Source organism: Poromitra crassiceps (genome assembly GCF_964638095.1).
Source record: "Poromitra crassiceps genome assembly, chromosome: 13".
Lineage (NCBI taxonomy): Eukaryota > Metazoa > Chordata > Actinopteri > Beryciformes > Melamphaidae > Poromitra > Poromitra crassiceps.
The window spans coordinates 34,986,413-35,003,244 of NC_139644.1; the positions used below are offsets into that span (position 1 = coordinate 34,986,413).

General features: G+C 41.0%; 2 protein-coding genes across 2 annotated transcripts in view; one reads left to right on the forward strand and one right to left on the reverse strand.

The window, feature by feature from the left end:
- Window positions 1-943: 943 nt before the first annotated feature.
- LOC310788514 (galectin-2-like) lies at window positions 944-7,073 on the reverse strand (the record flags this gene model as incomplete). The annotated part of the gene is made up of 5 exons (XM_083650056.1): window positions 944-1,090; window positions 1,520-1,691; window positions 2,403-2,482; window positions 2,680-2,747; window positions 6,977-7,073. The coding sequence occupies 5 exons, from the start codon at window positions 7,071-7,073 to the stop codon at window positions 944-946; spliced, it is 564 nt and encodes a 187-aa protein (XP_083506182.1).
- Window positions 7,074-7,553: 480 nt separating this feature from the next.
- Window positions 7,554-16,832, forward strand: part of pick1 (protein interacting with prkca 1) — a 99,874-nt gene continuing 90,595 nt past the window's right edge. The window contains exon 1 of the mRNA XM_083649681.1: window positions 7,554-7,604. The gene's annotated coding sequence lies outside the window, so the exon portion shown is untranslated. The remainder of the gene's footprint in view (window positions 7,605-16,832) is intronic.

A 16,832-nucleotide genomic window follows, 5' to 3' on the forward strand; every position in this document is an offset into this window, starting at 1 on the left:
TCGTTTTAAAAATGGATCAAACATAACTGATAAAGGATTTACATTTTCAAACGTATTAAACTATGGTGTGCTTTAACTGTCAGTTAAACCATTAATATTAATACTTTTCATATGTGCATATCAGTAAGTCTTTCTTTGTATTTTTTTTTCTTCTACTTCTTTTTTTACTGTTATCTTAGTCAACGCCAGACCCATGAGAGTTATTACGCTGGTACACTACGTTACTGCATGCTGCAGATCTCTCTTTGGGTCTGGGACACTCCCCTCACCAAACTGGTCACGGAATGTTGGCCAGTGATTGGCGAGTGGTGGATTCACCATTCACCAATCAGTAATGACTTTGCGACCAGGGAGGCCCACCCACCCTGAGACCGCCTATCTACGTGCAACATCAAGCATTTTGAACCACTCTCTCATTGGTGCTACAACCTGTCACTCATTCAATTTCAAACCCCCCTAAACTCACCCTCAAATACCATGCTGTTGCTGTGAAGGGGCACAGAGTCATTTATGCAGTATGCGGAGCGCAGCGATTCAATGTAATATTTGAGTCTGGACAGACTACTGTTATCTATCACATCTGGAAGAATTGATCAAACAACTGATGAAGGCTATTATATTTTGTTATTTTATTTGTTATGTTATTTGTATGTTATTTTAATTCTTTAGTATTGAACTACCGATATGTCAATGTGGTAAACTAATCAATACAGTTGACAATTCAATGACAACCCAACAAGATCACTTGATTTGAAACATTTTATGTTGTTAACATGCAGAATGGGAATTTGTGAAATAAAATACATATTTCAGATCATATCCCTTGAAAGCACTGATCTCTTATTGATTGATCTTTCTGATTATAATTGATAGTATTATCATACATTGAACATTGAACTAGACTGATCAATACAGCATGCATGTGTGAAGATAGTTGTGTCTCTTAGCATATCTGGAAAGAGGTGAGTTTGAAGTCCCCTCTGACTCTGATGTAGCTGATGATGTCCATGCCCTCACGGTTGGGGAACTGGACTTCCTGTCCATCAGGAAGCTTCACTTCAAACATGTCTCCAGCCAGCTTCAACACAATCTACCACAAGAAATGTGTTCATTACAATAACTTTATGCCAAGAAAGTGTGACACTGTTTAATACAATAATTCACTGTCACTCGCCACCTCTAAAAGTTATTTAGTAAGCAAATACTGTAAAAACAAAGAGAGCAAACACATCCCTGTCAATAGACTGTTTTCACAGCAGCCATTTTGACATGTTATAGCAGGGTAAACACAGGTGTGTAACTAATGTTAATGATGGTTCCATTCCATTTAGGTGTTCCAGTGTCATTCCAATGAACCGCATGCACAATGCCCAATGACCTGGATTACATAATGTTATTAGTTCCACAAATATATGCATCACCACTTAAGCTGTATAACAAGATGCTAAATGATCCAAAACCTCCACAGTACTTCTCATTGGGTCACCACATCATCTCCTCCTCCATCCGTTTGTCTCACCTTGACCTCCGAGCCCCTCTGTAGGGGGTTGTGTAGTTCTCGCTGCTCATCTCCCCAGCAACCAGCAGTCTTTGAGTTGCACACAAGTACAGCTCCATCATCGTTGTCAAGGAAACGTGGGTTAAAGTGCAGTGCCAGCTCATCTGCATCACAGCCGAGGTCAATCTGGAACCTAATCAGATCATGGATTAATACCGCATTCATGACAACTCGGACCGCTGGAAGTTTCAATTCGGAACCTCCGCCCCAGGCATATTTGGGTTCATGCTGCACTTCCCGGTCGGAGGGAAAACACAGGGAAAAACCAAGGAGGGTTCTGGGAAGTGGAGGCGGTAATGCAACATTTTGGATGAGATGTGTGGATATGACGTCAACTCGGACAAAGTGGAGCTCTGAATGATACCCGAATTTCCGAGCTGGAATTTCGGCCTGGACGACCGTTCAATTCACTTTTTACAGGTCGAAACGGAACCCATTTTTTCCGGTCGTCCGAGTTGTCTTGAACGGGGTATTAGTGTGTGTGTGTGTGTGTGTGTGTGTGTGTGTGTGTGTGTGTGTGTGTGTGTGTGTGTGTGTGTGTGTGTGTGTGTGTGTGTGTGTGTGTGTGGTGGGGGGGGTGCAGTACTTTGAACAAGGAGTAGATTATATGTGAACATCCTCACTATAGTCATACAAACAGGTCTCTACAGTAGGCTATCTGCCAAGGTTTTAACTAACATGCTCCACTTCCTATGAAAGTCATAATTCTTCCTGATTTATAATTGTCCATCTCAGCAAAGACCCAGAATGCTTTTGGAGATAAGTTTTATCCATTAAAAGGTTCCAAGGGTGAATAGATGCAAGTAGGTGTTTCTAATGTTCTGTAGGCCTACTGTAAGCTTACCTGTCAGCATCATGCAGAACTCTCCCCTTCAGTTTCAGCTGATCTCCAGCTCTCAGATGCACATTCTTCAATTCCAGTTCCTGCAGGTCAGGGTTCCAACAATGTTCATTTGAAAATGTGAGATTTCACATTTTCATTGTTCATTCATAATGGCAGATTACAGTAAACTATGTGCACAGCAACAGGATGCCTTTTTTTTTTACACAAAAAGAGCACAGAGTGCAGAGGCAAAGTTCATTCAGATACAGTAAAATAAAAACGTAAAAAATAAACTTACCATGCTCATTTTGGCTGCTGGTGTTGAGGAATATCCTTGGAGCAAGATGGTCTTGGGTCCAGACACTCCTGGAAGACAGAAAGTGGTTTGGTCATTTTCAACTCCTTATTTATATGTTGAAGCCAAAGGGGTCAAGAAAGGAATGTGCCTGTTAGGGCCTAATCATCATCATTATCATCATTATCAAGTCTATTCAGTGCAGACAGAGCACTTTCAACCACTCTGTTCATTCATTGCTGATGAACTTACTTTGAAAATATGATCAACTGCCTCCTTGATCATTGAGTAAACAAAACTGTGAGTAATGTCACTGTAAAGTGATTAAACCAACTCATCTACTGTTGTATCTGAAAAGCTTTGTCTTTTTATGGCCTAAGGAAGTGGTTCTGGGTTCGGGGACCCCCAATGGTCCTTGAGGGGGTTCCAATGTGTCCCCAGCAAAGAAAGGGAATAATTTAGCTTCCCTATAATTCCATCCCTAAGTAACACAATGACAGGATCATGACTATTTTGGTCATGGGTTTCATACACTATAATAAAACATCTAAAAGCACAAATCTTATTAGATGGGGGACCCTGGGTCAAAATCTTAATCAAATCAAATGCGGTCTAATTTGCGTCCATTTAGGGCTCCTCCTTTACGTGAAAAGGGTTGAGAACCACTGTGCAAAGGAATAATGATGCCTTTATAAAACATATCTAAACACAAGCAGTTTGATCAAGATTGATTTATTAATTGCATGACATTGATTTTGAAAGTTGTTTTTGTGTGCAAATGTGCATTTGCGTTCTCTGACAATGGCGGAAGTGACGGAGGCAGTAAACAGAGGAGCTGTCAACTGATCCAGAAATGAAGCATTTTAAGACAGATATTTTGGGTTGTATGCATATTTGTTTATTTTTTTTTTAAAAGGATCCCCATTAGCTGGACGCCTTGGCGTCGAGCTAGTCTTCCTGGGGTCCATGACAGACAAACATAGAACATTAAAACATTCAAATCATTAGTAAAATCATATCAATACATTAGAAACATTAGAAACATACATTAGAAACATAGCCTACATTAGAAACATCAATACTTTCATAACATTAAAATTACATTAAAATATAGCAGTCCTACGGTCATGTCAAAACATTCATAATCAAAACACTGGAAACAATTGCTACCACATATTTGGTTGGTCCTGCAGGTGTGATCGTAGGCTTCTCTTAAAGCAAGCCAGTCCACTGATTAAAGAAATGTTTCCTGGAAGATTATTCCACATCTTCACAGCCCTATAATTTAAAGCTCTTTTTAAGCTGTTTGACCTTGGAAGGGGAAGGGTCATCTGCCCCCTGCTGGCCGCTCTAGTAGCGTGCAGGTGAGTCTCAGCACTGTAGACAATTGTTCTAGAAATAAATCCAGGTATCTGAGTGTTGATGACTTTGTGAAAAAACACAAGTGTGTTGGATGTCAGTCTTTTCTCCACACAAAACCATCTTAGCTTTCTATGCATTTCGGCAACATTGGTCCTCGAGGAGCAACTTAGTGCAAGTCTAGCTCCTTTGTTTTGAGTTATTTGTAACTTCCTTATGAGGCCCCTTGATGCAGATGACCACACACCAGAACAATAGTCTAAATGACAAAGAACCAAGGAGGAAACAATTTGATTAAACAAAACAGAAGGAAGAAAATGAGCACACTTTCTCGCAGCAGCGACTGCCGCTCCCATTTTGCGGACAATATTGTTAACATGGTCAGACCAGGACAATGCACTGTCTAGCCAAATACCCAGTAGCTTTGCCTTTTTCACTTGTTGGATAGGGTGACCCTCTATGATTAGATTAAGTTTCGGATCTCGAGCTAGCTTTAGCTTTGATCCAAATACCATTGTAACAGTCTTAGATGGATTCAGTAAGAGCTTGTTTGTTTTAACCCAAAGATATATGCAATTCAGCTCCCTTGTCAGAACCTGCTTGAGCTCTGTGCATGTGGGGGAAGCATAATAAAGGGTAGAGTCATCCGCATACATGGTCAGAGACGCCTCTTTAACTGCCAATGGCATATCGTTTGTAAAAATTGAGTAGAGGAGAGGGCCGAGGCAACTCCCCTGTGGAATTCCGCAGTTTAAATCCCTACTTTTTGATAAAGAGCCATTAAAAAAGCATCTCTGTGACCTGGATGTCAGGTAGCTCCTCATCCATGAGATGGCAGAGGGTCTGAACCCATAGTGTGTCAGTTTATCGATTAAAAGGTCATGATCTATCAAATCAAAAGCAGCACTAAAATCAAGCATAACTGCGCCAACAAGCATAGATTTGTCAATTGATGCCAGCCAACTATCAGTCATTTGAAGCATGGCAGTACAGGTTGAATGACCCGCCCTGTATGCATGTTGAAATTCAGTAGTAAGACTGTTTTCACTGAAGTATAGCTGAATTTGCTCGTAGACAATCTTTTCTAATAATTTGCTAAGTACAGGTAAAATGCTGATCGGTCTACTATTTGGACCATTGAACGGTAATTTTTTGTCCTTGGGAAGAGGTAAAATTTTCCCTTCCTTCCATAATGCTGGGCAGACCCCACTAACTAGACATCTGTTTAAGATGTGACAAACAGGCTTGGCAATGTGTTGTGCTGATATTTTCAACAGTTTACTGTCTAGAAGGTCTGTACCTGCTGACCCATACAGTGGAAGGGCATTTAACAATATTTCCACCTTTCTGACATCCACCTGAATAAACTCAAAACTGCAACCTTTGTCTTTTATGATTTCCTCTTTGATTAATTTTTCAGAATTAGAGATGACAGTGTTGTCCATGCTCTCTCTCAGCTTGGTAACTTTATCAACAAAGAAATCATTAAAATAATTGGAAATATCTAGTGGCTTGGTCAAATAGGCACCTTCAACTTCAATGAAAGAGGCCTGACCTTTCCCTTTGCCCATTATTTCATTTAGAACGTTCCATAACTGTTTGCTGTCCTTACCACAATCAGTTATTCTCTGTTGGTAGTATGTCTTCTTTTTTTGTCTATTTATTTTAGTGACCTGGTTTCTTAGTTTATTGTAGTACTGCGTATCACCACTAGAGCACGAGAGAACGGCAACCTTCTTAGCTTCATCTCTCTGCTGCATTAATTGTTTTAATGGATCATCAACCCAAGGTGCACATTTAGTTTTAGCAGTAAATTTCTTTAGAGGAGCATGTTGATCAACAATATTCATAAAACAGTCCATAAACATTTTCAAAGCCTGCTCTGCATCTCCAACAGTATATAAGTCATCCCACTGAATGTTATCAAGTTCAGACAGAAAGGTATCCTCATTAAATCGCTTATATGATCTAGAACATATAATCTTAGGTCTCGCTTTAGGTAACTTAGTTGTTCTTGTTACAGCAATTAGATGATGATCACTGAAACCGACTGGGATGGACACTGATTTAGAACACAAAGCAGGGGTATTGGTATATATGTGATCAATGCATTTTGAGGACTTGGCTCCTGTCTGATTCACAGATATTCTGGTCGGTTGTAACATTAATTGGGATAATCCACAAGCATTTACATTGGATACAAGCATATTCTTCAAGGAGCAGTTTTCAGACAACCAATCTACATTTAAATCACCAAGCAAATACATTTCTCTGTTCTCTTCAGTAACCTTGTCCAACATCACACACATATCTTTCAAGTGCTGTATATTAGAGCTAGGAGCTCTGTAGCGACAACCCACTAGTATGGGCTTCAAGTGTGGCAGTTGCACCTGTAGCCATATTGCCTCAATGTCATTTTCACTAAGATCATATCGTTGTTTTACAGGAAAGTGTTTGCGTATGAAGATTGCAACACCACCACCAAACCTGTTTCTATCCTTTCTATATATTGAAAAGCCATCCATTGTCAGCTCCGAATCCTCAAAGGTGCCATCCAAGTGAGTCTCTGAGACAGCAAGAATGTCAATCTTGTTTGATTGCAAAATGAAGTTAAGTTCCTGCGTTTTATTCCTGAGGCTACAAATGTTAATATGTGCCAAGATTAAGCCTTTAGGTAGTTTATTGATAGACATGTTCATAATGATGCTAGCATATGTCAGATGGAGAAGGCCTCACGCCTCTCTCTAGTGGCCATAGCATGAGAAGCTGAAATAGATGCCACGAATGGAAGAAGAGGGGGATAGGTTCACTCATTTGGGGGGAGCTGGGGATTCACGAGGTGGGTGGACGACTAGCTGGTCATATCGTAGATAAGCCACCATTCCCTGGGCGCGCGCCTCTTTGAGCTTTGGCCAGAGTTCAGCTCGCTTCTGTCTCACACGTTCTGTGAAGTCCTCATTGACGTAGATCTTGGTGCCTTTGAGTTTTTTTCCTCTCCTGAGGATTTCCTCTTTGTCCTTGAATCGAAGTAATTTCATGACGATTGTCCGAGGCCTGGTGGATTGTTCATCATATTTTCCATTGCGATGTGCACGTTCAATCTCAATTAATTTTGGGTCAAGTTCCAGCTTATCAGCCAGCAGTTGTTTGGCTTTGGATGCTGTAATTTGCCATGTTTCATTTTTCTCATCGGGTATTCCATCAATGAGAATATTGTTCCTCCTAGACTGACCCTCCAGGTAATCAGATTTATCATTGAGTTTGTCAATACAGGATTGCACAGGCAGAGACATGTCAGAGATGGACTTAAGGTCGGCAGAGTTATCATAGACCTTTTTTTTTTAGCTCATCCAAATCCTTCTGAGAGTACTGCAGGCTGTTTTTAACATCCTGGATGTCTCTCAAAATGTTGTCAACCCTTTGGTTGGTGGATTCGACAAACATTTGGACAAAGGTTTTAAAGTTTTTCTCTTGTTGATCCATTAGCTCTTTAAAAAAATGTTTCTGTTGTTCCAGCAGCATATCAGGGGACATTTACATGAGAATAGACAGTTCGTTTTGTAATCAAGGTAAATTGTGACTATTGAACCCCTGTGTTATGTCATTTCTCATGTAAACATCAAAGTCAGATGTATGTAACATTATGGGTTTACCACAGGTAGGAGTGACACTGTCAGCAATGTTAACAGACATGGACTATGAGTTGGAGGAGGACAAGTTGTAAGGCACAAGTATATTTGTCCTTTTCATGATGTGGGCCACTCATCATCATCTGACCTTTGCCCTCCTCACTATTGGTTGTTTGTCATTTTGGTAATTGAGGAATGATTCTGCTGATGCAATTACTGTAACTTTCCCAATAATTGTCAGCTAAATGCGTGAAATATTAATATAAAATGTTGATTCCTAAACAGGGGGATACCAACTGTACCTGGCACCGTGTCTCGGAAGAAAGATGGTCAGAACCTGACCTGATCAGCATTGGGGGTGGGATACAGTACTGTCTCTACATTGTAGACTCTACAAGCTGTCTGACTGCACCTACCTCTACAATGTACAGGTAGGCGCAGTCTGACAGCTTTGGGGCTTTTCACACTACACTCTGGGGTAAGTAAGTCTGTTAGCCTGGGGCTATGAGAGCTGTTAGCCCAGGGCTAAGAAAGCTTTCACACTTGCACAATCCTGGGCTACTCAAAAAGTGGGCTAACCCCGACTTCAGCCCTGACCAGCTGGCCCTGCTCTGGAGCAAGGTCAATCAGCCTTATCATTAGCAGTATTACTGAGTCATTAGTACCTTTTTAATCTGGTTTCTATTGTTTCACAGGTCTTTGACAACACCCCAGCAGCTCTGGGTGGGACGCTGGCAGCTGGTGATGAAATCACAGGGGTCAACGGCAAACCTGTGAAGGGAAAGACAAAGGTGGAGGTGGCCAAGATGATTCAAGCTGTCCAGGTACACAGGCACTGGGGTTGGAGTCATAGGCTACTCCACAGTCATTTACAGTCCTATCTTAAAATGTTTTTGACCCTGTATTCTGTGTGGGTACACTACACAGTACAGATTGTGACCAATTCCATACAGCCTTAATATTTAGTGGTTGAAATGGGTGATCAGCAAATTGGAAAAGACCTGCCAAATGCAGGCACATTTGTTACTCTCTGATGAATTTGTTTACCAAGCACATGCTCTTAAAACCACATTGGCTGCTCCAACAGTTCCAATTGTGGAAACCACTGTGAATGATTAAAAACATTCTTCCTTTTTTTATATATATATATATATATATATATATATATATATATATATATATATATATATATATATATATATATATATATATATATATATATATATATATATATATATATATATATTTCATTTCTATTTTATTTTTCAGAACAATATACAGAAAGACAAACACGCTCAGACACGGTAAAAGAAAAGAAAAAGAAAAACATACATATTATCAAAATTCAATACTACATCATAATTACCAGCCGCATAAGGTGCTTATGTGCTTATGAGAGATATTATGCCTGAAGTCCCACATAAGGGGACAGTGAGAAACTGTCCAGGCGAGCGAGTCACCCGTCTCCCCTAACCTCATCGAGGTATGTTAGAAATGGGTCCCAAATGGTAAAAACATTCTTCCTCATTGAACACCAGTGCCTAATTAGTCACATGTTAATTGTTGTACAGCCATGGAAATCATCAGGAAAAGATTTGATTTCATGTACTTGACTGCCCTGGTACCCCCTTGGTTCTTGGTTGTCCCTGTTTAGCCCTGCACAGCCCCCCACATTGACTGGTCTGCTGTCAAGGTAATATCTTGGATTACATTGTGTCATGCTATTTGTCTTTTCGCTGCCCTTGCTCCTGCTTCTCCTGTGCCTGTAATAACATTGAATCTAAGCAACAGCAAGCCTGAAAAGCTGTGCCAAACAAACATTAATATCTCAAAAACTATACATCATCACTTAAATTTAGACTTTGTGAGTGTTAGCAGAAGTAGCTCAAGGGTCTGATCTATAATATATGTATAGTGTTAAAGTTGTGTGAACTGTTGCAGTTGTAAAATGTGTTACTATAAGGCTCTTTCACACACAGATCACGCAAAATTGTAGTTCGGGAAGCCCGTAAAGCCTGGCAGCCTCGCCAGGCCCGTAGCTACCATTGAGGACACCGAGGTCATGACCTCGGTATTTTCCACACCAAATTTTTTTTTTTTTTTTTTTTTTTTTAAATAGCCCTGGTCCCCTATTAATCTGTCATTGATGTTTTAATGCGACAGTTGATCGGAAATGCAACAATTTGCTTCCTCTCTGTGTGCTATAGAAGGAAGAGAGATAACTCACAACATTCAGATTTTGCATTGAGGCTAGATTGGGGCTAGACTTTGGGAACAGTTCTATTGAAGTGAATGGGTAAGTAAGTCCCCTGTAAGTGATGTTTGTGTAGATGGGCCATTGTATTTAATTGAGCAGTATTCTGCCATGTGACCTGTATGCAGAATATAAATTATATCATATGGGGAGACATTTATTTTTTGTATCATTTTAAAGCAACAGCACAGTAAAGAGGATATTAATCTAACATGATGTATGTAGTTCTTTATAGATCTAGCCTCTTCATTTTGCTCTCAAAGTGCACCAGATTGAAGCATTTTACTTTAAAATGGACAAAATTTTCTATCCGGGGGGGCATAGCCCACCCTGGTCCCCCCACGCCGCGCTAAAATGACCTCGGTATTTCTCAAACCCTTGCTACGGGCCTGAGCCTCGCCACAGAAATTGCTTTCATACAGAGCCAAGCAGCAGGGCCACATTCCCGTGCTGCTGTGTACTTTCAGGTGAAATCCCCTGCTCCCGGATTGAAAGGCGAGCGGAGGGATTTCCAGCTCCTCCTAGCCAAAATGAATATTTTCATAGGTTAGTGTAGCCTGGCTACTGTATGATGAACGAATTCATTCAACAACAATACTTCCCTCCTTCTCCTAGTCCGCTGAGCTGGGAGGATAGGTGCACTCGCATGGTGGGCGGACTCGCCAAAACGGGCTCCGCCGCCGCACTCGCATGGTGGGCGGGCAGATCGATATGGTGTCCTACTAAAATTGAAACGATACACGACCGCCCGCATATCAAACAGCTGCAGTCTGCATAACGTTCGTCGGGGGAATAGTATAGGCTATAAATGCACATGACTACTTAACGTTAGTAGTTTTTGTAAGGGAATGCACAGAGCTGATTTCGAGGGGGAATATCATCAGACCAACTCGCCACAGACAGCTATAGCCCTCTGAAGCTTATTATTATATCCGTTAATTTTACCTACTAATGTCAACATCGTTTGAGCATAAAGCCTAACCGCACGGAGCATTCCTCCTGGCGTCCCTGCAGTCATGATTGTATAGGCTACTTTTTTTACTTTCACTCCTGCACTTTCTTGATACATGAGGTGATTTCCCCTGTAATTTTTTTATGAATGAGCTGACCATTCGCACCTTTTCCGGCTCGCTGCGACGACGCTTTCAAATGGAGGCGGGTTGCCAATCTGCATGATATTATTCTTAACCAGAGACATGGTATATTTGAAAAGAAATGAATAAAAAAGTGAATACGATGGAGCCTTTAATGAGCAGTTACATACAGCTCTATGAGATCATGCGGTGTAACTCCTTCACCACAGGATGGCAGTATATAACAACCCAATGTGAGCTCTTCCTGAAGGGACAAACTCATATGTCTCCTGGACACTTCAGGCTCCAACTGTAGGGAGGAGGCAGGAAACAGGACATGCAAATAGATCAAACAGGACACCAGTGGAAGAGGGAGAGAAAGGGAGAAACAGGACTTCATATAGACACAAATGTCAAGTGAAATTAAAGTGAACAGGACTTTGGAGAAAGAAGAGAAAGTAGTTAAATCTCCCAGGGGCCAGGGGTATAAAAAAAAACGGTTCCGAGGGATCAGGATGTTGGTAAACAAATGGCTTCAACAGCTTTCCGGGGCAACTGCCATTCATTTAAACAGCAGTTTATAAAACCACACCCCCTGTAACTACTTCATACTCTTGCATTGCACCGTAACACGGGCGTTACGTTTCTGATTTTTTGCTGTTCATCTGTCATTAATGTGATGAATTAGGTGGTTAAATCTGCTACATACATGCTACATACCAAATTAATCGTCTGAATCTTGCGCATCGAACCCTGTCTTCCTTTTTCGAATCAGATCAACACAGCGGAAGTTATAGCCGTCTTTGTACAAAGACAAAGACAACATTTCAGATTATTTGGCTTTTTCAAATGGCTTATTGGAAATCCGCCTAGGTATCTCCCTACAAAAACCACTGCCAAATACTCATGTTTTGGTATTTTTTCATCTTCTTTGAGTTGGGATGTGGTAAGGCCTGGGGCTATGTCTCCATTGGGTTTCTAGCCATAAATACAACAACCACAGGTAACTGTTTACACTCTAAAAGTGTTTTTTATTCTAGACGAGAATCAACCACTGTGTTTGAGCTGGTGTTACTCAGGGTCAGTAACACATAGAGTCAAGTCTGACACTTGGAACAGAAACTTCAAAGTCTTACCTTTCAGAAAAGGTCAGTCAGTTGTCTGTACCCCTAGCGGTTCAGCCACAGTAAGCAGTTTAGTTTGGGTATGTCGTTTTCACCATTTTCTTCAGAAATAGGTGGCTTTAGAAGAGCTAGACATTCCATACAAGTGACCACTTTTACGACTCTATTACCTTAATTCAGCTAACTTCATGTTGTCTACTGTTTGAGAAATCACAGTTTATATTTTATGTTTTTTAGCCTTCATAATGGGTCCCTATGGAGCCAGCCTTGGGTGTGTCTCACTCTAGCAGGCTGTACTTTTGACTAAAGGCTCTTTCACACCGGCCTTGAAAGCCGAAAAATGCACGGAAAATAGGATTTGCGCATCCGATGTGAAAGTCGTGAACGCGCTTTGGTGGATAATTGTTTTACGCCTTTTGTCCCGCGACTGTAGGTAGTAACAGATTGGCCAATCAGAATTACTCAGAAGCACTCAGATAGAGAAGAATATAAACATAGAGACATTATATGAACCATAGAATAGACATAGAACACACACACACACACACACCACACACACACACACACACACACACACACACACACACACACACACTCACACACAAACATACACTGTATATATACTGTATATATACGTGTGTGTCACACACACACACACATATATATACAGAAAGAAAGAAAGTATATACAGAAAATAAGAAAATATTAAAATAGAATTAGAAAAATACATAATAAAGTGCATACAAGTGAATGCATTGGATAGAGATACTGCAGGTCCACACATGACGCTCCCACACTGCATTACAGTGCAAGAGCATCATGTGTGAACCCACAACACATCCACCCAATGCACTCCCTAAAGGAAACAACCTAGCAAAAGTTCTTCATTCAAGCCCTTGGGGTGTTCTGTCTGTAAGGTATGTATCCAAAACGCCTCTCTTTGTAACAGGGCCTTGTCTCTGTCACCCCCCCTCTTTAGTGGACTGACATGTTCTGTACCCTGGAACCTGAGGGAACACACGTCGTGACCAAACTCATTAAAATGCCTGGCGACAGAGGACTTTACATCTCTGTTTCTAATGCTACTCTTGTGTTCTGAAATGCGAGTTTTCAACTCTCTGATAGTTTTTCCAATGTATACTAGCCCCAGTGTTGGGAGTAACTAGTTACTAAGTAACTAGTTACTGTAACTTAACTACTTTTTTCAGTAAGTAGTAATCTAACTAATTACTTTTTCAAATTCAGTAACTCAGTTACAGTTACTAAAATAGTAACTGGGCTAGTTACTAGTTACTTTAGGACATGAAAATAACGGACAACTTCAGAGGATTACCCAGTTTCTGATCCTCAGACCTAGTCCGGGGAGAGAGCTGCAGCCAGAGCCCCAGAGGCTAATGACCTTGATAGGCTATAAGCCTCCCCAATAAGCGAAGGCTCAATGCCACACTGTGGCACAGCAACACTAACATAATGTGTGCATTAATAACAATCGAAGCGGACTTTTAAAAGTAACGCAAAAGTTACTTTCCCTAGTAACTAATTACTTTGAAGTAACTGGTAACTTTAAAGTAATTAAATTACCTTTTGAGAGAAGTAACTAGTAACTGTAACTAATTACCAATTTTCAGTAACTTTCCCAACACTGACTAGCCCACATGGACACTTCAATAGATACACAACAAATTTAGTTTTACACGAAATCCTACTCTTAATCGAGTACTTTCTTCCAGAGTGAGAATGGAAGAATGTCTCTCCTCTGATCATAGCATTACATTGAATACAGTTAAAACAAGGAAAATTACCATTCTGTACATCAGACAAAAAATGGGAGGGGCCAGGGGGGCGTGTGTAACAGTCAGCTCTGACGACCATATCTCGGACATTTCTAGCCCGTTTTTGAGCAAACAAGGGAGGCTCACCAAATAAATGGCCCACTTGGGGGTCACTTTGCAAAATGTTCCAGTGACTTAAAATACATTTTTTTATTTCCTGAGAAGCAGGTGAAAAAGTAGCGGCACACACTATTCTAGACCCTCAGGCAGGGGCGGACTTCGGGACCAACAGGTCCTCACGTTTCAACCCCCTAAGGCCCCTATCGTTGCATCGGCCTAGTTTCTATGACGAGCGCCTGGCGCAGTGGGCGTGGACCAGCGCACTTGATATCTTGGTCTTGGCGCTAGACGCAGCCTAAAGCATTACAACCACGCCTTTTAAGCGTAAAATTATGCACCGTCATGCTCATTGGATAAGTGCAATAAACGAATCGCACGCTTGCCTTTTAAGCTCCAATTCCACTGGTCCAGCAAAACCAGACAGAAGCCAGGCGCTCTGCCCCCCCCCCCCCCTCCCTTCAACCAGTCTGTCTGTCTCCATATAGGCTATTATTCCATATTATTATGCTTCTCAAACCAATCTAACTGCAGTTTAAATACTGCAAGCATGTAAATAGCTACACTATAGCAAGATCAAAGTGAAAAGAATGTTCTAAAGGCATCAGCTAGAAAAATATAGCCTATCCCTATATGATGAGATTAATTTTATATTGGTGAAAGTTTGTCCAGAACGATATCGTTTTCTCTCCCCTGCTGCAGGTAGAATGATGCACGTAAATATACCCTACATTATGTAAAGTCATTGCATAAATGTGTTTTTATTGTAAAACTAAATGTGAAGTAGGGCCAAGTTATTGGAGCGGACATCACAGTATATAGGCTAGCACATGACAGTAGAAGCGTTCTGCTATCACTTATCTAAATCACGTTAAATCGACAAGGGATATATATAGGCCCAGGAGGACATATATGTTTCACTTAGGGTGGTGTTTTAATTTCGATGTTTTATTTGGTCCAATATTGAAATGTTCTACAATTGCAGGCTGTGTTACCATTACACATTATTTTAGATCGACCTTTTATATCTATTTCCCCTCATTTGGTTGCTATTTAGTAGCGAAATGGAGTACCCAATTGCATGCTGGGACATTCACAGGCAGTGAACTTACAACTGCTATTTCCTATAGGACGTGTGTTGTGTCTGTCTGAGCGAGGGAGTCAGAGAGAGACAGTCGTATTGTGCCTGTCAGACTGAGGAGAGAGGGAGAGAGTAACACAGAGAAGGGTGACAGAGGAGAGAGCCAGAGGGGAGGGAGAGAGCCAGAGGGGAGCGCTCCGCGCAGCTGGCGCACTGAATAGGCCTGCTTTTCAAAAGCGCAAAGCGCTAAATTTACGCCAGGTGGGAAGATAGCAGTACGCCGAGATTTAAGGCCGACACGCCCACTTTGGCCCATTCTGGGACTGCGCCACGCCCATTCGGCCTAAAGCGCATTTGGCAGCGTAAAGCCATATTGATATCGTCCCAAAACAGGCGCAAGGCACGTTTTTTTGCGTTTAAGGCCCGTTTTATCGCCGAAGGCCTGTGGGAGAATAGGGGCCTAACTCTCGTAGGCTGTTCTCAAGGATTGTGTTGTTAAAACCTTTTGCCCTAAACCTTGTACATAGTTCAGCAGCCTGCTCTTCAAACATGTGGTCAGAGCTGCAAATCCTCCTGATCCTCAAAAGTTGACTGTATGGCAAACCTCTTTTGAGGCTGGGGGGATGATAACTAGAGTAGTCCAAAAAACTATTCATGTCTGTCTGCTTTCTATACACCTTTGTCAGTAGTTGTTCAGATTTGTTTACAGAAACATCAAGAAAGGAGACAGTGTCTTCATTGTATTCTAGTGAGAATTTAATAGATGGTAGTCTGGAATTAATATATATATTGAACTCCTCTAGTTGAGAGTGTGTCCCAGAGAACAGAAAAAATATATTATCAATATATCTGAACCAACACTTCAAAAAAATGGAGAAGGGGTTGTTATTATAAACAAAGTCTTCTTCAAACTTTCCCATAAAGAGGTTTGCATAATTAGGGGAGCATGGACTACCCATAGAAACCCCCTGACATTAAAGGTATACAGTAAGCATTCTCAAATTTAAAATAATTGCTATTAACTCATTCACCGCCAGTTTAGGACTGCCAATATTTAGCACAGGCCAAAGATTTTCATAATTGTTGGTCATCTTTCAAGACTCACAGTAAATTATCTATTAGCACCAGAGTGATTTGCAATACCTCAAAATGAAGATGTACGTCTCTGGGTTCACCAGGGAAAAAAAAGTGAGCTTTTAGCATGTTCTGTACTCTACTTATAGCCCTTTATATACACCCTGTTTTCCCCCAAAATGTCTCTCTGAGAAAAGAAATTGCAGAAAATGGCATTTATGTATTTATGCACACAATCTCATGCAGAACTCGCTCTCAATTCTTTTATTTTGAACTGTATTGACATCAGACATGTAAATATTATTCGTTAGGACACAAATGACAAAAAAAAATATATATATATATATATATATATACACATGAAGTGCTTTTTTTTTACATTCAACAATACAGTTTACTCGGTGTGAGTGAGTGTGCAGACAGACAGACAGACAGACAGACAGACAGACAGACAGACAGACACACCGACAGACAGACAGACAGACAGACAGACAGACACACACACACACACACACACACACACACACACACGATCCCCCTTTTAGATTTCTAACCCCACATATGATAAGCAATAACCACGCCCTGTGGCGCTGGGATTGGCCAGGAGCAACACTGGAGGGCACGCAGCCCAGCGATTACATGAACCAACTGAATAGCTCTTGAGAAAGGACAG